Raw genomic sequence first — 22,919 nt, forward strand, 5'->3', positions numbered from 1 at the left:
TGACTTCAGGAAGCAAAGTACTGTACATCCCTGTCAGCATCAACGGAGCCGAGGTGGATATGGTTAGCAGTTTCAAATTCCTAGGGGTGCAAATCTCCAAAAATCTGTCCTGGTCCACTCACGTCGACGCTACCACCAAGAAAGCACAACAACGCCTATACTTCCTCAGGAAACTAAGGAAATTCGGCATGTCCACATTAACCCTTACCACCTTTTACAGAAACACCATAGAAAGCATCCTATCGGGCTGCATCACAGCCTGTATGGCAACTGCTCGGCCCAGGACCGCAAGAAACTTCAGAGAGTCATGAACACCGCCCAGTCCATCACACGAACCTGCCTCCCACCCACTGACTCCATCTACACCTCCCGCTGCCTGGGGAAAGCGGGCAGCATAATCAAAGTTCCCTCCCACCCAGCTTACTCACTTATAACTTCTTCCATCGGGCAGGAGATACAGAAGTCTGAGAACATGCACAAACAGACTCAAAAACAGCTTCTTCCCCACTGTCAGCAGACTCCTAAATGACCCTCTTGTGGACTGACCTCATGAACACGGCACCCTGTATGCTTTCATCCGATGCCAGTGCTTATGTAGTTACATTGTATATGTTGTGTTGCCCTATTATGTATTTTCTTTTATTCCCTTTTCTTCCCATGTACTTAATGATCTGTTGAGCTGCTCGCAGAAAAATATTTTTCACTGTACCTCGGTACATGTGACAATAAACAAATCCAATCCAAGACTTATCGTTTGGTGGACTTTTTGATCCACAAGGTTGTCGAGTTGGCCATGGCTCCCAGTGTGGTGGACTGGCGGTGCGAGCCGGGCAGCGTTGGCGAGGGTGCTTCTGCTGGCTGCAGAAGTAACATCGGGACCCCCGGGGTGCGCGGATTGGCATGTGGCACAGGCGTATTGGCTGGGTAAGGCCCCGGCTGGGGCGGCCGTTTGCGGGTCCACTAGAGACAGGAGGGGTGGGCCGCGTGGCCGTAGGGGTAGGCCTGAGCATTACGTGAGTTGACCGTCATGGAGAGCGCTAGCTTTTTAGTCTCTGCTAGGTCGAGCGTTGCCCTTCGAGCAGTCTTTGGCAGATGAGGTCCGACCCAATCCCCGTTACAAAAGCATCGCGCATGAGGAGATTAGAATGTTCGGTGGCCGTGACGGCCTGACAGCCACAGTCCCGGACGATTGGCATTAGGGCCCGCCAGAGGTCTTCAATGGACTCACCAGGGAGTTGAGAGCGAGTGGCGAGTACGTGCCTGGCGAAGAGTGAGTTCGCTTTCTGCGTATAGTTCACTTTGAGGAGCGCCATGGTGTCCGCATAGGTCGGGGCGTCCTGGATCAGCGGAAACACGCTGGAGCTCAATCTTGAGTACAGGATCTGTATCTTCTGAGCCTCCGTTGGTGTGTTGGTCGCTGAGTTTATGTAAGCCTCGAAGCAAGCTAGCCAGTGATTAAAGTCTCTTCTGGCGTTGGTCGATTGCGGATCCAGCTGCAGGCGATCTGGTTTGATTCGGAGGTCCATCTTGTAGAACATCTTACTGCAATAAATTGATGCATGATCAATTGTACAAAGACACAGATTGGGTACAACTGTGGCTTTATTGCAGTAAGATGCGTGGCCTCCTACAGCAGCTGAATGGACGACACGCGTATTTATACTCCTCTTCCTGGGCGGAGCCAGCAGGCAGGGGCTACTGGCGAACCTGTAGTATAGGTCCTACCTTACATCACCTAATACAGGTGTAACAGTGGTTTACCACAGACAGGTTGGCTATTAAAATGTTATTTTTTAAAAATTTGTTCATGGCATGTGGGCATCACTGGTAAGGGAGCATTTATTGCCCTTGGGAAGGTAGCAATGAACCTCCTTCCTCAACCGCTGCAGGAACACCCACAGTGCTGTTAGGCAGTGATTACAGGATTTTGACCTACCAACAGTGAAGGAACAGCAAAATATTTCCAAGTCAGGATAATGTGTGGCTTGGACAGGTGGTGGTGTTCCCATCCACTTGTTGCCCTTGTCCCGCTAGGTCGCAGATTTGGAAGGGACTGCCAAAGGAGCCTTGGTGAGTTGCTGAATCCATCTTGTAGATGGTACACACTGCTGCCACTGTTTGCCAGTGGTGGATGGAGTGAATGTTAAGGTGGTGTATGGCATGGCTATCAAGGGGCTGCTGTATCCTGGATGGTGCGGGCTTCTTGAATGTTGTCGGAGCTGCAGTCAAGTAGAGAGTATTCCATCACACTCTTTGACTTGTGCTTTGTTGATGGTGCACAGGCTTTGGGGAAGCAGGAAGTGGGTTCATGGAATCCCCAGCCTCTGACCTGCTCTTGTAGTCACAGTTTTGATAGGCTGGTCCAGTTCAGTTTCTGATCAATGGTAACCCCCAGAATATTGACAGTGGTGGATTTGGTGATGGTAATTCCATTGAGTGTCAAAGGGAAATGGTTAGATTCTCCCATGTTGGAGATGGTCACTATCTGGCACTTTTCAATTATCAACCTAAGCCTGAATGCTGTCCAGGTCTTGCTCCATATGGACACAGACTGTTTCAGTACCTGAGGAGTTGTGAATGGTGCTGAACATTGTGCAATCATCAGTGAACATTCCCACTTCTGACCTTTTGATGGAGGGAAGGTCATTAATGAAATAGCTGAAGATATTTGGGCCTAGGACACTACCCTGAGAAACTCCTGCTGCGTGTCCTGGAACTGACATGATTGACGTCCCAAGAACAACAACCATCTTCCTTTGTGCCAGGTATGACTCCATCTAGTGGAGGCTATTCCCCCATTCCCATTGACTCCAGTTTTGCTTGGGCTCCTTGGTACCGCATTCATTTCATGCCTTGATGTTAAGGGAAAGCTCTCTCACCTAACCTCACCTCTGAAATTTAGCTCTTTGGTCCATGTAGAATATTGTGGGTTCCTTAAATCATGAACATCCAGGACGTCCAATAAAAGTATTGTATTTCTAGGTTTAGCAGCTACATTTGGTACATGTGCTCTGCTTGAGATCCCGGGGATAATGCCCACATTTCCACCATGTGACCTCTTATGTAGCTATGACAAATGTTCTCACATGACCACTCTGTCTACACCTTCCCCGTTTAGTTGGGACACCCGGTGGCATGAAATGCAACAGTGTGCACAATCGGAAACTATGTACAGACCATTGTGGGACATGCAACTAAGCAAACTGACTATGCATAACTATTTACATATATATGTATATTGAGGCACAGATTAGGCTGTAACATCTGGTGTCGAGTCCATCGCATCTCCTCCCCCTCCAATTTTCTGTTGTAAAGAAAGTGAACTTCAAAAGTCAGTTCTAGGCTAAGTGGTAATGAAGTTCTGGAATAATTATGTGTTTGGCCTGCTCAGTCGCCCAAAGTGTGTGATTACACCAGTTGGTGGTGTTGTCGTGTATCTGTGACAGGCATCCTAGGTATTCATAAAATCCATACGGTGCTAAAGGAGACCATTCGGCCCATTGAGTCTGCACTGACCCTCTCAAAGCGTACTCTACCCACCCTATTATTAGGGCCAGGTTTAGAGAACCCCAAAGTGTATCATGGAGTTTAGCTGACCCACAACTTTTAATAGATTTTGGTTATGGGGCGCACAAGGGCCCACTCTATAGGTGTGATGCAACAGAGATCTAAAGTACTTTTCAAACAAAATAATGTTTATTCTATGAATCCAGTTAACGTTTTATAAACACACAGTAAACATTTTAGCAACTATCAAAGAACCCCCCAAAGAATACAGTGCTATATAAGTAACCCTTAATTTTTCCTAGCAACATCCTTAAGACAAATACCCTTTTTAACAAATACAGCAGATTTAATTTCTCTACTGAGAGCAGTTGTCACTTTCAAATTAGCAAGTGACCTAAAGACATTCTTTTCATGCAGAGAGAGATCAAAATTACACCTGTTTGGCTGGATGCAGCTCCAACTCTGAAAACTAAACTAAACACACACTGTAGCTGCCAGCTCAAAAACGAAAGTAAAAACAGACAGACAGCCCACTCCACCCACACTCTGACATCACTGCAGCTATTTGAGAAACACCCATTTCTTCAAGGTACATCCACTACAGCTATTTAATAAATACCCATTTCTTAAAGGTACTCTCACATGACACTATCCCCATAACCCCACCTAACCTGCACTTTTTTGGACATTAAGGGGCAGATTTAACATGGCCAATCCACCTAACCTGCACATCTTTAGACTGTGACAGGAAACCAGAGTACACGCAGGAAACCTACGCAGTAACGAGGAAAAGGTGCAAAATCCACACAGAGAGTCACCCATGGCCGGAATCAAATCTGGGTCCCTAGTGCTGTGAGGTAGCAGTGAAAACCACTATGCCACCATCCCATACTGGTAGCAACATGGGATATTTCACCTGTGAGGTCGTCAGGTGTAGGATTCGCTGCATTGGCCAAGGTAAGAGTCTGCACGGCCACTGAGATGACTGAAGTGATGTCTTGTAAGTCGGTGCATGCAGAAGATGATGGCGATTGCATTCATAGTGGGCACCATTTGAGACTAATGCATAGCTTTTGGTTGGAGACCATTACGTGTATCACCGTCAACTGTTCATGGCCCATGCAATCTGAATCCTAACCATTTCACCTGATATTCAGGAGCCAAGTCTATGGGCATCTCAATCATAGTGCACTTTGCTTTCACAGTCTGCGGTCCATCTTTGAACTAAGGCTGCAATAAGATAAGGAGCTGAGTGATTCTTGGGTAACCCAAACTGAGCAAGCAGGTTATTGCTCAGCAAGTGCAGGTTGATTCCATGGACATAGACATTTTCCATAATTTTGCTGATGATTGAGAGTAGACTGATGGGCAGTAATTAGCTGGGTTGGATTTGTCCTGCCTTTTGTGGATAGAACATGCCTGGGCAATATTCTACATTGCCAGGTAGATGCCAGTGTCGTAGCTGTACTGGAACAGCTTGGTTAGGGGCACAGCTAGTTCTGGAGCACAAGTCTTCAGTAATATTACATGAATGTTGTCAGGGTCCATAGCCTTTACAGTATCCAGTACTTTCACCTGTTTCTTGAGTGAACTGAATTGGTTGAAGACAGGTATCTGTGATGTTGGGGATCTCCGGAAGACGCCAAGATGGATCATCCACTTGACACTTCTGGTTGAAGATGACTGCCTTAGCCTTGTCCTTTGCTCTGATATGCTGGGCTCCCCCATCATTGTGGGCCTCCTTCTCCTGTTAGTTGTTTAAAAGACCACCACCATTCACAACTGGATGTGGCAAACTAGAGAGCTTCAAACTGATTTGTTGGTTGTGGGATCACTTAGCTCTGTCTATCACAAGCTGCTAACGCTGTTTGGCATGCAAGTAGTCCTGTGTTGTAACCTCATCAGTTTTACGCCTAATTTTTAGGTATGTCTGGTGCTGCTCCTGCACTCTTCATTGAACCAGGGTTGATCCCCTGCCTTGATGATAATGTAAGTGTGGGGAATATGCCAAGTCATGAGGTTATAGATTGTAATTGTACACTTGAGTTGTTAGATTTGTTCTAAATCTATCCAATTCAGCATGGTGGTAGCGCCACACAACACGATGGAGGATATCTTCAATGTGAAGACGGTGCAGAGTCACTCCTATCAATACTGTTGTGGACCAATGCATCTGTGACAGGTAGACTGGTGAGGACAAGGTCAAGTATGTTTTTCCCTCTTCTTATTTACCTCACCACCAGCCGACGACCCGTCTAGCAGCTATGTCCTTTGGGACACAGCCAGCTCGGTCAGTAGTGGTGCTACCGAGAAGCCACTCTTGGTAATGGACATTGAAGACCCCACCCAGAGTACGTTCTGTGCCCTTTCCACCCTCAGTGCTTTCTCCACTGTACTTCGGTACATGTGACAATAAATCAAATCATCCAAGTAGCGTTCAATATGGAGGAGTAGCGACTCATCAGCTGAGGGGGTTGGTAGGTGGTAACCAGCATAAGGTTTCCTTGCCCATGTTCGACCGGATGCCATGAGACTTCATGTGGCCCAGAGACCTTGCTGAGGATTCCCTCCTGGCTGTGCATCACTGTGCCACCACCTCTGCTGGGCCAGTCCTGCCAGTGGGGCAGGACATGACGGTGATGGTGGTTTCTGGGACATTATCTGTAAGATATAATTCTGTGAGTATGACTATGTCAGGCCGTTGCTGCTCAATCATTTGTTTTGTCGAAACTTGCACTTTTGTTCTTCAAATAAAACTGTTACAGTACTGGCACCACTGTTGGGAGATAGACATCTTCACAAAGCTCTTAAAGTGCACCATGAAAATTTCAGAAAGTTAAGAGACAACTCTTTTTTTTCTCTCTATTTTATAAATTTAGAGTACCCAATTCATTTTTCCCAATTAAGGGCAATTTAGCGTGGCCAATCCACCTACCCTGCACATCTTTGTGTTGTGGGGGTGAAACCCACACAAACACGGGGAGAATGTGCAAACTCCGCATGGACAGTGACCCAGAGCCGGGATCGAACCTGGGACATCGGTGTCTTGAGACAGCAGTGCTAACCACTGCGCCACCTTGCTGCCCTAAGAGGCAACTCAACAATCTTCCTAATGATCCCAACATACCCAATGAACCAGGCGGTCACTTTACCTTTCCCCTCACCTTCTACCCTCCCTGACAAGTTTGCTTGGTGTTCCCTTTCATGGGAATATACCTTGGCTGAACTTGACTTCTCTTCTTTAAAGGCAGCACATTGTTCCATTATAGTTTGGTCAACTCATCTTTATCTGGGCCAGTTCCATTCTCACCCCATCGAAGTTGGCTTTGCCCCCCAGTTACATATTCTTATTCTCTATTGCCCCTGTCCATTCCTATAGTCAACCTAAGCCTGATGATACAATTATCATTTTCCCCTAAATTTTCACCTATTGATTCTGATCCACTTGACCCACCCCATTCCCAAGAACCAGGTCCATCAATGACTCCTTTGTCATTGAACTGGAAACATACTAATGTAGAAAATTCTCCAAAAATAATAATCATTTTTATTATTGTCACAAGTAGGCTTACATTAACACTGCAATGATATTACTGTGAAAAGTCCCTAGTCGCCACATTCCAGCACCTGTTTGTGTACACAGAGGGAGAATTCAGAATGTCCAATTCACCTAACAGCACGTTTGTCGAGACTTGTGGGAGGAAACCGGAGTGCCGGGAGGAAACCCATGCAGAAACGCGGAGAACATGCAGACACCGCACAGACAGTGACCCAAGCCAGAAATCGAACCCGTGTCCCTGGCGCTGTGAAGCAACAGTGCTAACCACTGTGCTACCATGCCACCCACTCAGACCAAATCCACTCAGAACTCTTCTCCCTTCCTGCCCTTTGCAGTACTACTATCCCAGCCTATAATCAGATAAAGTCCCCCATTATAATTACCATATAATTTTTGCACCGCTAGTTTCCTCGCGAATTGATTCCTCGACATCTTTCCCACCAGTTGGTGCCCTCGACTACTCTCAGTTATGCTTTTGCACTTTTATTTGTTTCTTGGCTCTAACCAAATTGATTTTGTCTTTGATCCCACTGGGACATCCTCTTTCTGCAGCACTACAATCTTCTCCTTCATCAAAACCACCATCCCAACCCCTTTCCTATCTTTTTTGAACACTTTGCATCCAGGAATATTTAAGTCCTGCTGTTCTTTGAACCAGGTCTCTCCTATCGCCCAATATCATGTTTCCATATGGCTATCTGCGATCAAAACTCACCAATCCTAAGTACCACATTCCACTCATTCACACACATGCACTGTTACCTAATTTATAAATTATTACTTTTCCTATTCGCTGAACTTTTTAAAAAAAAAATTTATTTAAGAAAATATTTTCATATAACACTGTAAAACCATACTACAGAACAAAATCAATTCTAGACTCAACCAACCCCCCCACCCCCCCACCCCATCTCAATAGAATCCTTCTGCCAAATCACTCATGATGCACTTGACCTTTTCTATGTGCAAAAACTCCATAAGTTCACTTAACCACGATGAAGCACTGGCGGAACCGGAGTCTCCCACCCAAGCAGAACCTGCCTTTGGGCTATTAGCAAGAGGTGTGTCCGCCGTCTGCAACTCCAGGCAGTCCAAGACCCCAAAGATAGCCACCAAAGGGCAAGGCTCCAATTCAATCCCAAGAATCGAGGACATGGTGCCGCAGAAGGGGAAGCAAAAGCTCACAAGTTTGGGACAAGAGCAGAATAAATGCGTATGATTCGCCGGACCCCGTGCATATCCTCTATTTCCAGATAAAAAACCTCTCATCCGTGCCCTTGTCAGTGTGCCCTATGCACCACCTCAATCTGAATCAAGCTGTGCCTGGCACATGAGGACGTGGAGGTGGCCCTGTGTAGAGCCTCACTCCACACCCCCAACAAAAAACTGACCCAGCTCCCCCTCACACTTCCCTTTTCCCTCATCCAACGGAGCTTGCTCCATCGACACAATATCCAATATTTTCTCCCCCCCCTAACTCAACCACCGAAAAGACCCAATCAAAGAGGGCGAGGGTGCCAAGGAGAAGGAAGAATCTCCTTATGCAAAAAGTTACACACCTGATGATACCTGAAAAGATTAGTTCTCGGAGGCTGGAATTTACCCACCCAACCACTCCTCAAAATGCAGCAAACATCCTTTCTATAAACATGTCCCCAAATCACTCCATCGCCTCCCCCCCCCCCCCCCCCCCCCCCCCCCCCCCCCCCCCCCCCCTTGCCCAAAGCGACGAGTCCAAAGCTGCCAGAACAGAATGATGGTTTCCTGGTTTCCGCAGATTGGGGCTAACAACAACATGGCACCCAGTTTGAAACATTGCCTCAACTGTCTCCATATTCTCAGAGTGGCCACCATCACTGGACTTGAAGTCCACTTTAAAGGGGAAATCAGAAGCGGAGCAGTAACTAAGGCCCTCAAACTAGTCTCTCTCCAGGCACTCCTCTCCATCCACCTCCTTATGGACTCTGTATCCTTAAACCGCCCCCGTACCTTTTCAATATTCACCGCCCAATATCAAAATAACAGATTGGGAACCACTAGGCGCTCTGATTGTCTTTCCCGCTGCAAAAAAAAAACTCTGGCAATCCAACAACCCTCAAAATCTGCCTTCTGGAGCGATTTTCCAAACTGTCCACCTTGGCCCTTAATGCCTTGTTGTCACCGGCCACCTGCACCATCTCCGCTTCCAGGGTGATCTGGTCACTTTGCCTTGAAAGGGCCACCTGCACCTCCTTTAGCTCCATACACTGCGCTTTTCCCACTTCATCCATTTTTACCAAGGCGGGTTGAATAGAGGACATCGCCCCCTCAATCATTGCTGTGGTTTCTGAAGTTCCCCTGCCAGAATGCCTGTAAACATCCTAACGGTTAGTGGAGTGGCCACTGATGCTGCAGGAGCCTCCGGCATTTTCATCACAGACAAAGCCCTCAAGGCCTCCAAATTCAACGAGGATTCCTTATATTTCTGCTGCCTAGTCTTGTATTTATTGAGCATCCCTTTGATGTGGGATTTTTAACCCATCGAACTAACCAAATTCCAGCCCAAACCTCCTGCGGAAACTGGGCGAAAAGGGCTTAAATTAAAGTTCTATAACGGGAGCCATCTTGTGTGCGACTGCTCTTTTACATGTCACCACCGGAGGTCCTCCTCTTATGCTAAACTCACCTAATTCATTTCCTAATTTAATACACTGTCTCTCCCAATATTTTTTACATCTTGATATCCCTCTGTAGCATTACCTTCTGATTCTCACAACCCTATCAAGTTAGTTTAAACCCTACAAATCCCCAACAGTTAGTTTAAACCCTTTAAATCCCCAACAGCACTAGCAAATTGTCCTGTAAGAGAACTGGTCCCAGCTGTGCAACTCAACTGGTCGTTACAGTACGATCTCGCCCAGAGCTTGTCCAATGCCCCAAGAATGTAAACCTTTTTCTCTTGTACCATCTCTCCAGCCGCACATTCATCTACTCCTATCTCTATACCAACGTGTGCACGCTATTGGGAGTAATCCAAAGATAATTACTTTTGAGATCCTGCTTGCTAATTTTCTACTTAGCTCCCTAAATTCTATCTGCAGGAACATCTCCCTCGTTGTGGACCACAACGACTGGTTGTTTGCCCTCCCCTCTCAGGGTCCTCTGCAGATTTTCAGTGACCATCCCCAAAGGAAAGACTCTAACCATCTCTCCTTGACAGTCAATGGTCTGACCATGGCTGAATCTCCCACTATCAATATCCTGGGAGTTACTGCTGACCAGTCTCTGAACTGGACCAACCATATAAATTTTAATGCTACAACAGCAGGCCAGAGGCTGAGAATTCTGTGGTCGGTAACTTACCTCCTGGCTCCCCAAAGCCTGTCCGCCATCTACAAAGCACAAGCCAGGAATGTGCAGAAACACTTTCTACTTGCCTGGATGAGTTCAATTCCAACAACACTCAAGAAGCTTGATGTAATGCTGGGGAAATTTTCGTCTCCAAGCCACACAACATTCCGATTTGGAATTACAGACACTGGACGGGATTCTCCCCTGTCATGATGTGCAAACATGCAACCAATGAACCTCAGAATAAGACACAACCCAATGGGCAGTCAGGACACTCAGAGGTGGCATCACCACAAGGGGGCATGACATAAACACTAGTTGATGATAATCACACCCTGCCTCTTTCCACAGACAGACAGCTAGAGAGTTAGACAGGGTTTATCAGCAGCATCATGGCACATGGCTTAGAGCAAGCTGGTACAGTTAGACAGAGTTACCACAATTAGATTAGCAGAGAGTCGAACTCATTTGAGAACTGTGTTAATAGTTCAATAAACACGTTGAACTCATTTCAGAGTCTGGAGCATCCTTTAGTGAAGACTGCATCAAGGAGCAGCCTGTGTTATCCGAAGCAGCATAATACAACATGATACCAGGAGTGGCTGTTCAATCTATGTAGTTCAACTCAGCAAAATCCGTGACAACCAGCTACTGAATACAGGCACAATGGACAAGATTCAGGCTCCTCATCAGCTCAGGACCATCGGCAAGCTTAGTGCCAACTGGCGATCATTCAAGCAGAAATGTCAACTATATGTGGAAGTATCCAACCTCAATGGCGCGACCGATGCTCAGAAGATAGCACTTCTACTCACCACTGCAGGTGACCATGCGATAGAGATCTTCAACTCCTTTCACTTTTCCGAAGGGCAGGACAAAACAAAGTACCAAACCAGACTGTACAACTTTAACAGCCACTGTGAGGTGGATACCAATGAAATCTTCGAGCGCTGCATCTTCAAGCAGAGGATGCAAGGTAAAGACGAATCCTTCAGCTCCTATATAACTAACCTCCAACTGCTAGCACGATCCTGCAACTTCGGTGATATCACTGACTCCATGATCAGAGACCAAATCGTTTTTGGAGTCCACTCTGATCCTCTGCGAGAGCAATTATTGAAAATCAAGCACATGACCCTGCCAGTCGCGATTGAAACATGTACTGTGCATGAGCACTCTAAAAATCGCTATTCACAGTACAAATCGGCAGAAAGTGAAAAACAAGCCTCCCACGAGGTGGAGAGTGTTCAGGCCATCTCCTGGATGCAGCGCCTCCACATTGACGAAAGTAGCCATTTCGCACACTCTTCCCGGGGCCCGACGCATGTGCAATGTGATTTAGAACACGAAACGGCTGAAAACCGCATTGCGCAGGTGCAGATGTCCGAGGACCGCACCGCGCATGCGCAACGACGCACTGAGTGTCACGTCATGACGTGTACGAACTGTGGCACCGCCCATTTTTTAAAAAACTGCCCTACAAGTGGCAAAAGCTGTTTAAACTGTGGGAAACCAAACCACTGTGCAGCCCCGTGCAGATCTGCACCACCAGTCAGGAGCCAGCGCTCCCAATTCTGACAGCGACGCAGCAGAAGTGTGCAACATCAAATGCATGACTCTGATCCAGGCAGTGCGACGGATCCAGATGATGAATACCTGGACAAAACTTACCGAGTGGGCATTATTACGAAATGCGAATACGCCATACAGGACACATCGCGAGTCCAATCAATCCTGGCCGTGGATTCCGAGGACGAATGGCATGCAGTGATGAAGGTCAACCACTGCCCCATCCAGTTCAAACTGGACACAGGTGCCTCCGCCAACCTGATTTCGCAGGTGGACATCAAGAGAATCAAGAAGCCCCCCACAATCCTTGCAGCTGCCTGCAAACTCCTGGACTACAATGGAAACACAATCAAGGCACTGGGGTCCTGCCATCTGCAGGTGTCCAGCTGACACACACAAGCAAACTTATGCTTCGAGATTGTCAAACCAGACAGGGCATCCCTGCTAGGTGCGCACGTCTGCAAGCAACTGAACCTCATGCAAAGGGTCTACACCACAACGCCGTCCCATTTGGATCTTCAGGCCAGCATCAACGACATCCTAACCCAGTACCCAGATGTATTTAGCGGGATGGGCACGCTGCCGTACGAGTACCAGGTTCTACTTAGGCCTGATGCCAAGCCAGTGGTCCACGCACCACAACGAGTCCCTGCTCCACTGAGAGAGCACCTGAAGGCAGTGCTCACGAGTCTACAACAAAAAGGCATCATCTCCAAGGTCACTGAACCAACTGACTGGGTCAGCTCGATGGTGTGCATAAAGAAGCCTTCGGGGGGACCTACGCATCTATATTGACCCCAAGAAGCTAAACAAAAACATTATGCGGGAGCATTACCCCATTCCTAAGAGGGAAGAAATCACGAGTGAGATGGCACACGCGCGCTTCTTCACAAAATTGGACGCATCCCAAGGATTTTGGCAAATCCAACTTGAAGAATCCAGCCGAAGTCTCTGCACCTTCAACACACCTTTTGCTAGGTTCTGCTACAACTGAATGCCATTTGGCATCATCTCGGCATCAGAGATTTTCCATCACATCATGGAACAGTTGATGGAGGGAATAGAAAGGGTTCGTGTCTACGTTGACGATATCATAATCTGGTCCACAACCCCAGAGGAACATGTGTCGCGACTCAAGAAAGTATTCCGACATATACATGAACATGGCCTCAAGCTAAACAGGTCCAAGTGCTGTTTTGGGACATCCACGCTGAAGTTCCTGGGCAATCAGATTTTGTGACATGGTGTGTGCCCGGACATAAACACTATAATAGGGATGAGGCACTCACACCCTGCCTCTTTCCACAGACAGACATCTAGAGAGTTAGATAGGGTTAATCAGCAACATCGCACCCCAACATGTGGCTTAGAGCAAGCTGATACAGTTAGACTGAGTTACGACAGTTAGATTAGCAGACAGTCGAACTCATTTGAGAACTGTGTTAATAGTTCAATAAACATGTTGAACTCAATTTAGAGTTTGGAGCATCCTTTAGTTAAGACTGCATCAAGTAGCAGCCTGTGTTAGCCGAAGCAGCAGAACACAACATCCCCTACCCGGCAGAACTGGCCGTATCGGCGCTGAGGAGTGGCGTGAACCACTCCGGCGTCGGGCCGCCCGGAAGGTGTGGAATCCTCCGCACCTTCAGGGGCTAGACCAGCACTGGCAGGGTTGGTGCTGCGCCAGCTGACGCAGAAGGGCTTGGCTCCGCGCCAATCGGCAAAAGTTTCTGCCTGCGTGGGAGCGCCAGCGTGTGCGGGCGTCATCCCATCGCATGCGCAGGGTGTTCTTCTCCACGCTAGCCATGGCAGAGATTGACAGCAGCCGGCGTGGAGGGGAAAGAGTGCCCCACGGCACAGGCCCGCCCGCGGATCGGTGAGCCCCGATCGCGGGCCAGGCCACCGTGGGGACATCTCCGGGGCCAGATCCCCCTGCGCCACCCCCGAGGACTCTGCAGGCCGCCCGTAGAGCCAGGTCCCGCCGGTACGGATCTGGTTTGATTTACGCCGGTGGGACCGGCCGAAAACGGGCAGCCGCTCGGCCCATCGCGGGCCGGTGAATCGCCGGGGGGGCCGTTGCCAACGGCCGCCGATCAGCCCGGCGCGATTCCCGCCCTGGCAAAACCCCGGCGCCGGAGAATTCGGCAGCCGGCATCAGGGCGGCGGGGCGGGATTCACGCCGCTCCCCGGCGATTCTCCGACCCAGCGGATGGTTGGAGAATCCCGCCCACTGTTCTTCCACTGTCACTGGGTCAAAATCCTGGAGCTTCCTTCAACAAACTTCATCCGCAGTTTCAATATTCTTCCCAAACACAACTCACTAGAAGACACAATATCAAAACAGTGCCGCATATCACAGCTCCTCACCCATTCTTTTCTTGGGTGTGTTTAAGAAATCATAAACTCATTCATAAACTTGATTCCAACACTCTTTCTGTCCCTTCTTCTGCTGACAGCAAAACATTTGGTGATGTGCCTCTAAACATCATGGGCTCTGACACACCCTCCTCATTACTTGCATACATCACAATTGCACTCCCGGCTACTGACTCCCATGTTCTATATAAACATAAATAATCATAAATATGGTTGAACCCTGTTCCTACATTCCAAATCATGTTGAGCCAATGGCCTACTATTGTGCTATGATTCTAGTTCAGCCTCTCACTACAACTCCTGTCTCGGTCAACATGTCTGAGCTGACACTAAAGGCAACAGACATCAGTTGTCACTGGAACTGTCCTTCAGCACCGTTGCCTCACAGAGTGAATAAAAAGGGCAAGGAGAGAAGAAAACAGAGAGACACTGATGACATGAAAGAAATAAATACCAATGATGTCAACAGATAAATACCAAAGTGAGAAAATGAGGGACAAAGTAGGTACCATTTGTGCGGCACAGTGGTTCGCACTGCTGCCTCACAGCGGCAGGAACACGAGTTTGATTCCGGCCTTGGGTAACTGTGTGTGCGGAGTTTCAATGTTCTGCCCGTGTCTGCTTGGGTTTCCTTCCGGTTCTCCGGTTTCTTCCCACAGTCCAAAGATGTGCAGGTTAGGTTACGGGGATAGGGCGGGGAGTGGGCCTTGGGTGGAGGGATCTTTTGGAGGGTTGGTGTGGACTGGATGGGCCGAATGTCCTCATTCTGCACTGTAGGGATTCTATGACTTAAAGGAATTAGGAGTTGAGAGAGACTATAAAACTGAGAAAGATAGAGATAGAACAAATATTGAGAAACATAAAGAAATTATATTTTTATACAGAGCAGCAAAAAAAACTACAAGATAGAAAAGTGGTAGAGAGAGAGAAAAGAAGTGGGAAAAAGAATTAAAATAGACACACGTGTTTTTTGGGATAGAGCCTGATCTGATAACATTTGTAATGTGATAAATTTGTCTCACCCAAAAAATCCTGAATACTGCCAATATGACTAAGAGCAGCCTGACATGCATGTGTGCAGGAGACTGTCTGTAATAAATAAATTCGCAACTTTACTTCAGTAATATTGGGGCCCAGAGATTAGGGAAAAATGGAAGATTATGCACCGTCAATGAAGGCAATGGTGTGTGGCATTGTCACTGGACTCGCAATCCAGAGACCCAGGGGACCCAGGTTTGAATCTCTCCATTTGAATTCAATAACAAATCTGGATTTAAAAGTCTAATGATGACCATGAAGCCATTGCCGATTGTTGTAAATCATCTGGTTCACTAATGTCCTTTGGGGAAGGAAAGCTGCCATCCTTACCTGGTCTGGCCTACATGTGACTCCAGACCCACAGCAAAAATGCTTAGCAAGGCACTCAGCTCAAAGGCAATTAGGGATGGACAACAAATACTGGCACAGCCAGCGATGCCCACATTCCATGAAAACAAATTTTTAAAAAGATGGCCCTATTGGGAACGATGGGGGAGAAAATTGTTACGGACTACTAGAAAGAGTTGGGAAGTTAAGAGGGTACAGACAACAACACTTATCAGCAAAGAGGGTTGGAGGGCAAATCCCACTGAGGACAATAAATAGGGAGGGGTAAGTGCAGAGAGAAAACCTGTTGGGGGTAGGGAAAGGCCCAATTGAAGGAAGGAAAAAGAAACCTGTCTCCATGGGGGGAGTTAGACAGAAGAAAAACTCTGTTTCTGTGTTGAAGGGGTCAACTTTGGCTCACTAAGAGAAAGATCAGCAAGTTAATGTTTTAAAATAGGATCCCCTGTAACATCCCAGAGGACTTCTTAATATGGTTGTGTTATGCTTCTTCATGTAGCATAAGCTGCTTCCTTGATGTATGCTCTGACAAAGGAAGGTTCAGACTTGGAGATAGGTTTAACACATTTATTGAACAGGTAACAATTCTCCTACTTGAGTTCGACTTTCCTGCTAATCTTGCTGTAGTAACTCAGTCTAACTAACCAGTCTGCTCTAAGCCATGTGGTGGGTGTGATGCTTCTGATCTGCCCCGTCCTTCTCTCTTGGTGTCGCCTGTGGAAAGAGAAAGAGCGTGTATGCCCTGTCTTTTTATATGGGTTGCCATCTTGTGGTAGTGTCACCTCTGGGTGTCTTCACTGCCCATTGGCCGTGTCCTATTCTGTGTGTTCATTAGATGTATACCGCATGTCATGATGTCTCTGGTGTTCCCTCTAGTGTTTTAAAAAAATATATTTTTATTCTCCATTTTCCTTCAAAATTTACACCCCACCCACAGACAGTAAACGCTAACAAATACAAAATCAATCCCCTTAACAATAACAACGATCCCATCCTCCCACCATTCCAAACAACGGCCCACCTGTCATATATGCATCCAATAAAACAAACCCTCCCATGGTGGAAACAAAAAACAAAGGAGAAAACGAAAAAGGAGTCCGGGACCGCCCATGGTCACCATTAACCTATAGAGTCCACGCCCCCCACCCCTACACTCAATGCTATCCAACCTCTGAAAGGGTACCGTACATGATACCCAAGAGCTGTAAACACCGCCCCCCTCTCCAACTCCTCCCCTCCACTGCCTCTTGTAAACCTCCTCCCCCCAACCTCGGTTCCTTCCCCCCAACTTTCCACCCCGGCTAGACCTCTCGGATCCTGTTCTGCCAGGCTCCGATGGCCGCAGCCCCTCCCCCCACCTCACTCCCATTCACTGGCCGGCTTAGACCGGCCAGCGGGAGGCCCCCGCCCGGGTCCCTTTCCTCATTGCCCGACCCTAGGAAAGCCCAAAAATTCCCTCTTAGCACACAAACCCTGCATATCCAAAGAGCCCTCATTTCGAGTGAAAGTCCCATCACTTCCCTTGTCCAAACATATACAACATTGGCTCCTTTAGTCCTTACACCCGCACACAATGAAACAAAAAAGAAGAAAATACAGTCATGAGGTTACATCGGCACACGGCCATTTCTCAATTTCTCAGTTCTGCCACAGTCCTTCTGCCTTCGCAAACCCCTCCGCTGCTTCCGCCGTTCCAAAATAAAAGTCCTTGAGCTTGTAAGTCACCCTCAGCTTCGCTGGATATACAATGCCGCATTGCACCTTGCTAATGTACAGTGCCCTCTGCACCCGGTTGAAGGCAGCCCGCCTCCTCGCCAGCTCCACCGTAAAGTCCTGGTATACACATATACCGGCTCCAGGCCACTGCACCACCCGCTTCTGCTTGGCCCAGCACAGGACCTTCTCCTTCACACAGTACCTACGGAAGCACAGAGTCACTACCCTTGGCGGCTCACTCGCCTTTGGTATAGGCCTCCACGACCGATGATCCCGATCCAGTTCATATCGGGAAGGATCCTCCCCCTCCCCCAATAGTTTCACCAGCATCGCGGCAAAATACTCCGTCGGCCTCGGTCCTTCCACTCCTTCGGGCAGCCCCACAATCCTCAATTTCTGTCGCCTGGATCTGTTTTCCAGGTCTTCCATTTTTCCTTGCAGATCCTTGTTAATCTCTAACACCTTCCGCATCTCCTTCCCCATCAAGGTAAGTTGATCACCATGCTGCAATAATGTCTGTTCCACTTCCTTTAGCGCCTCCCCTTGCTCCCGCACCTCCACCACTGCTCTCACCACCGCCGTCGTCACCGGGGAAATCGCCTCCTCCACCAGCACACTCAAAACCTCCCTCATCTCCTTCCTCATTGGCTCCATGTATTTTGTAAACTGCCTTTCAAATTCCGCAGCCATCACCTTAGTCATTTCTTCAGCCATAAGGAATGCGGCCTCCCCTGGTGCTCCAGCCTCCATTTTCCTTGGTGACCCCGCGGTGACCTTTCCACTCACCGACGGACCTTCAGCTGTTTTTTTTATGGCCGGTGTTTTGCTCACCCTCGACATTTTCCTTCACTGTGCCTCCTCTGTGCCTCCTCTGTGCCTTCTCCCTGCTTTTGCCGCCTCCATGGACCCTGGGACCGGGCTTAAAACCCCAAAAATGCCGTTCCCGAAGGGAGCCCTCCATTGAACGGCTGCCTCTCATCCGCCGTCACCGGAGGTCCACGCTCCCTCTAGTGTTTACTTAGTCATAGTGTATTTACATTAACCCCTTGTGTATTTACAGTGATGCATATCACCACAAATATTACATCTGATCGGAACAATATCTAGCAGTACCAACATAAGAATCACTGCCATAAGCACAAATGATGCATTCTGAAAAAAACTACAAGACTAATTTTACAATGGGTAGTATTAGGGGAACGGGTGGTAATGAGGGGCAAGGAAAATAATCAGAGTAATGAGAAAAGGAATGGACGCTATGGAAGGGGAATTATGGTAATAGCGGAGGAAGAAAAATGCCATTTTGACTGGGGAAAATGGCTACAAACTTGAACTGGCCTGGAGAAGACATCCAGATTGAATTGAGGGGGAGTGAGTGAAAGATGTTAGTATTATCTGGGAGTGTTGGAGTTTCTGTGTTTCTGTCAAAGGATGGACAGTTGGACGGGGTGCAGTATATCTCTACGAACGTCTGAAGAGTGACTGTTGTAGTAATTCTCAGGGAACTGATGACAGATTGCTTTACAGAAAATCCAAATGTCACTTTTTCTTTCCTTAAGTATTAAAAGTCCACCAACTGTGAATCATAAAAAGGTTCTAAAAAAAGTAGCCAAAGCTATAGAAGTGCTGTACGTGGATTTCCGGAAGGCATTTGAGAAAGTGCAACATCAAAAGTTATTATGGACAATAAAAGCTTATGATGTAGGGGGTATCATATTAGCATTGATAGAAGATCGGCTGGCTGTCAGTAAACAAAGAGTACGCATAAATGGGTCCCTTTTCTGATTGATGAGTGTAGTCTTGCAGGGGTCTGTGCTGAGGCCGCAACTTGTTACAATTTATGTCAATTATGAAATTTCAAGATTGATACATGGCTAGGTAGGAAAATATGTTGTGAAGAGGAGATAAAGAGGCTGCAGACAGACATAGATAGGTTGAGAGTGGGCAAAAATGTGGCAGATAGAATGTAATATGGGAAAATGTGATGTTGTTCACTTCAGAGTGAAGAATAAAAAAAGCAGTGTTACTTAAACGGAGAACTATTTCAAAATTCCGCTGTACAGAGGGATCTAGGTGTTCTAGCGCATGAGTCACAAAAAGTCAGAATGCAGGTACAGCAAGTAATTAAGAAAAGCTAATGGAATGCTATCCTTTCTTATGAGAGGAAGTTAACATAAAAGTAAGGATGCTATGTTTCAGTTATACAGGGCATTGATCAGACTATATCTGGAATACTGTGTGCAGTTTTGGCCTCCTTATTTAAGGAAGGATGTAAATGCATTGAGGGCATTTCAGAGGAGGTTTACTAGATTGATTCCTGGAATGAGTGGGTTTGTCTTATGAGGGAAGACTGGACAGCCTGGGCTTGTTTCCACTGGAGTTTCTAAGAGTGAGCAGTGACTTGACTGTGGTATTTATGATCCTGAATGGTCTCAACAAGATGGATGTTTCCTTTTGAAGAATAAAGGGATTAAGGGTTCTGTGTTCGGGCCGGAAAGTGGAGCTGAGTCCACAAAAGATCAGCCATGATCTCATTGAATGGCGGAGCAGGCTCGAGGGGCCAGATGGCCTACTCCTGCTCCTAGTTCTTATGACTGAGTCCAGAAATAGGGGCATTGTTTCAAAATTAGGGGTCACCCGTTTAGGATAGAGATGAGGAGATTTTTTTTTATCTCAGAGGGTTCAGCACCTCTACCTCAGAAAGCAGTGGAGATGGGGTCATTGAATTTTATTTTCAAGTATAGTTATAAAGGTTTTACATTTTGACAAGCAAGCGTGGCACAGTGGCACAATGGTTTGCACTGCCACCCCACAGCTCCACAGACCCGGGTTCAATTCCAGCCTAGGGTGACTGTGTGGAGTTTGCATTTTCTCTCCGTGTTTGCGTGGGTTTCCTCCCACAGTCCAAAGTGCAGGTTAGGTGGATTGGCCATGCTAAATTGCCCCTTAGTGTCCAAAAGGTTAGGTGGGGTTACTGGGTTACAGGGATAGGGTGGAGGCATGGGCTTAAGTGGGTGCTCTTTCCAAGGGCCAGTGCAGACCTGAAGGGCTGAATGGCCTCCTTCTGCACTGTAGGGATTCTATGATTCTAAGGCAACAAAACCACAAGAATTATATAGTACAGCAAGCAAAAAAAAGGTTCAGCATATATGAATACAGAGAGGGACAGGAGAACAGCAGTATAATGAGCTTGATGCAATCATTAGACATAATTTGATGCCTCTATAAGCCCAACCAGAGAACAAGGGAGAAACAGGATAAGGCCATGAAAACATGATAAAATGGTGCACACCTTCCCATGCAGCAATTGCTCGCAATTGCACGAGAGTTCAGGATAAATCTTTAGCGCCATATTTGGGCGCACACTCTCTCCACACCAGCAGTGACAGAGGCACCAATGACACACCGCAACCTCCTCTCCTTGGATACCATGCAGGGGCCAATCACAGTTTCTTTATACTCCACCACTTAAAACAACAGGAAACCTACAACGAAAATAGATGAGAACCCCAGTTCCAAATGGATGTTACATATATAATTACACAACGCAACCTAACCCCAGTCTCAGGCCCAGCACAGAACCAATGTCATTCCAATGTCAGAGGGCCAACAGCAACCGTTTCAGATCAGAGCTATCAACACCTTCTGAGAAAACAAACAGGAAGGAGAATTAGAACTACAAGGAGTGGATCACAGGATAACAAAGGATTAGGACCCCACCATGGGTCAGTATTCCCTAGGCACATGCCCACTACCTGTAATGAAGAAGACAACAAGCTGCTCAATCAAACAAGAAAAAGTCCTGACCAAAATCCAGCATTCGACTCAACCCCAGGCCCCCATGCACAGAAGAAGCAAAACCCAGCCTCCCAGGATGTCCCTAATAAGTGCCTTCGAGAATTGACATCCCAAGCTCCAGGGGGCAACTGGGTACCAAACATAGCAACGAACCTGGCCTATCTCAGCATATTCTGACACAAAGGAATCAGTACTCCCAGGACCTCCAGCACACCTTAAAACCTACAATCCAGCCGACCTCACCAACCACACACCTGAGGCTGTGCATCCACCCCATTTTCCACTAAAAATAAATTACACCAGCCTTAGCAAGGGAGACCCCATCACCAAAGAGAAGAAGAATTGTCAACACACCCAATAATCTGAGGGGGGGGGGGGGGGGGGGGGGGGGGGGTGTCCAGGTGGAGAAGAAGAAGAAAAACCCTTACGGAAGAACACCCGAGCTAATCTAGGAATATCAGCCACTGCCCGGCACTGCACACCATCACAAGAACGATATTAAGGGATATAACAATGTTGCTTCACAAAGCACTGAGACAGAAACACTGCTTCCAAGTTCAAAACCCAACCACGATGAGGAGGACCCTCAAGAAACCACCAATTAAGACCACTTGGAGGAGGACTCCTAGCTCCCCCGTCAAACCCACCCTGATACGAGGGAAGAGCTCCGACAATGTAGAGGCATGGCAAACAGTCTCCCTCTTCAACAAATCAGTCAAGGTTTGACCAAACCTACCTCGGCATGCCCTGCCACTCAATTCCTCCTATTCTAATAGCTCTAACGAAAAAAGACCCCCCCCCACAAAAAAAAACACTCCAACCTCAAGTAAGAGTCAGAAGGAACCCAGTTCGCCCCATGATACATAATATACCCAGGCCATCGAAGGGGGCAAGCACAGATTCTTAAATTCAAAATAACATAGAACAAAATTAAAGACCCAATATAGTTAGCTCTAACTGTGAAGCTATCCTCAATCTCAGTGATAACTTGACTAACCCTGCCAGCCAACTCCACACCAACCAATTGCCCATCACCCTGGCTTGGCTCCAATCATTTTCATTATAAACAAGATAAAGGGTGTCCAAAAAGCACTCCCTTCCCGTAACCACAAGGATTACAGTACATAGTAAAAAGGAGTAAAACTGCACAGACCACGTTTCACATAATCAACTCAATATGGCTTTTGCTAGAACAGGATAACAAGTGACTCTTGCTCGTGTTCACATCTTGCACATCCTTGCAGGAAAAGGACAACAACAAATAATCAACCACATAATCACAAGGGAGTAATGTCCAAGATTATTGAAGAATTGCAGGATAATTACTCCATCTATGTTGCTTGAAAAGGCCAAAACTGTGACAGAATCATCCAGAATGCCTCAGGATCTCTTGAGGATACCAACACATTAAGTACCTACACTTCCACCAGGCAGCCACCCCGATGCCAAAGTGATTGACCAATCAGGATTGACGATACAGTGCAGCAGGATCTCAATGAATTGAAGGCTGGCCTGAGCAGGGAAAGTGCTCTATCGAATACAAGGATTCTCCCAAGGACACCTTGCAGTTCCTCAGTGTGAGCTCCAAAGACCTGCACCACAGAACCAAGATCATCATTCAGAACAACGTTCTCAATGGAAATGAGTCGGCCATCTTCCCGATGCACACAGCACCGCCGGG

General features: G+C 47.3%; 1 protein-coding gene across 5 annotated transcripts in view; it reads right to left on the reverse strand.

Annotated features, from left to right (window-relative positions):
* LOC119951733 (short coiled-coil protein B) overlaps nucleotides 1–22,919 on the reverse strand; it is an 84,997-nt gene that overhangs the window by 57,151 nt on the left and 4,927 nt on the right. The window contains exon 1 of one of the 5 annotated variants that reach the window (XM_038775043.1): nucleotides 14,333–14,414. The exons of the other annotated variants lie outside the window; for them this stretch is intronic. Within the exon in view, the coding sequence (XP_038630971.1) occupies nucleotides 14,333–14,336 (4 nt within the window). The 5' untranslated portion in view covers nucleotides 14,337–14,414. Of the gene's footprint in view, nucleotides 1–14,332; nucleotides 14,415–22,919 lie in introns of those variants that run through there. 5 annotated transcript variants of the gene reach the window in all.

Source organism: Scyliorhinus canicula, chromosome 17 (assembly GCF_902713615.1).
Source record: "Scyliorhinus canicula chromosome 17, sScyCan1.1, whole genome shotgun sequence".
NCBI lineage: Eukaryota > Metazoa > Chordata > Chondrichthyes > Carcharhiniformes > Scyliorhinidae > Scyliorhinus > Scyliorhinus canicula.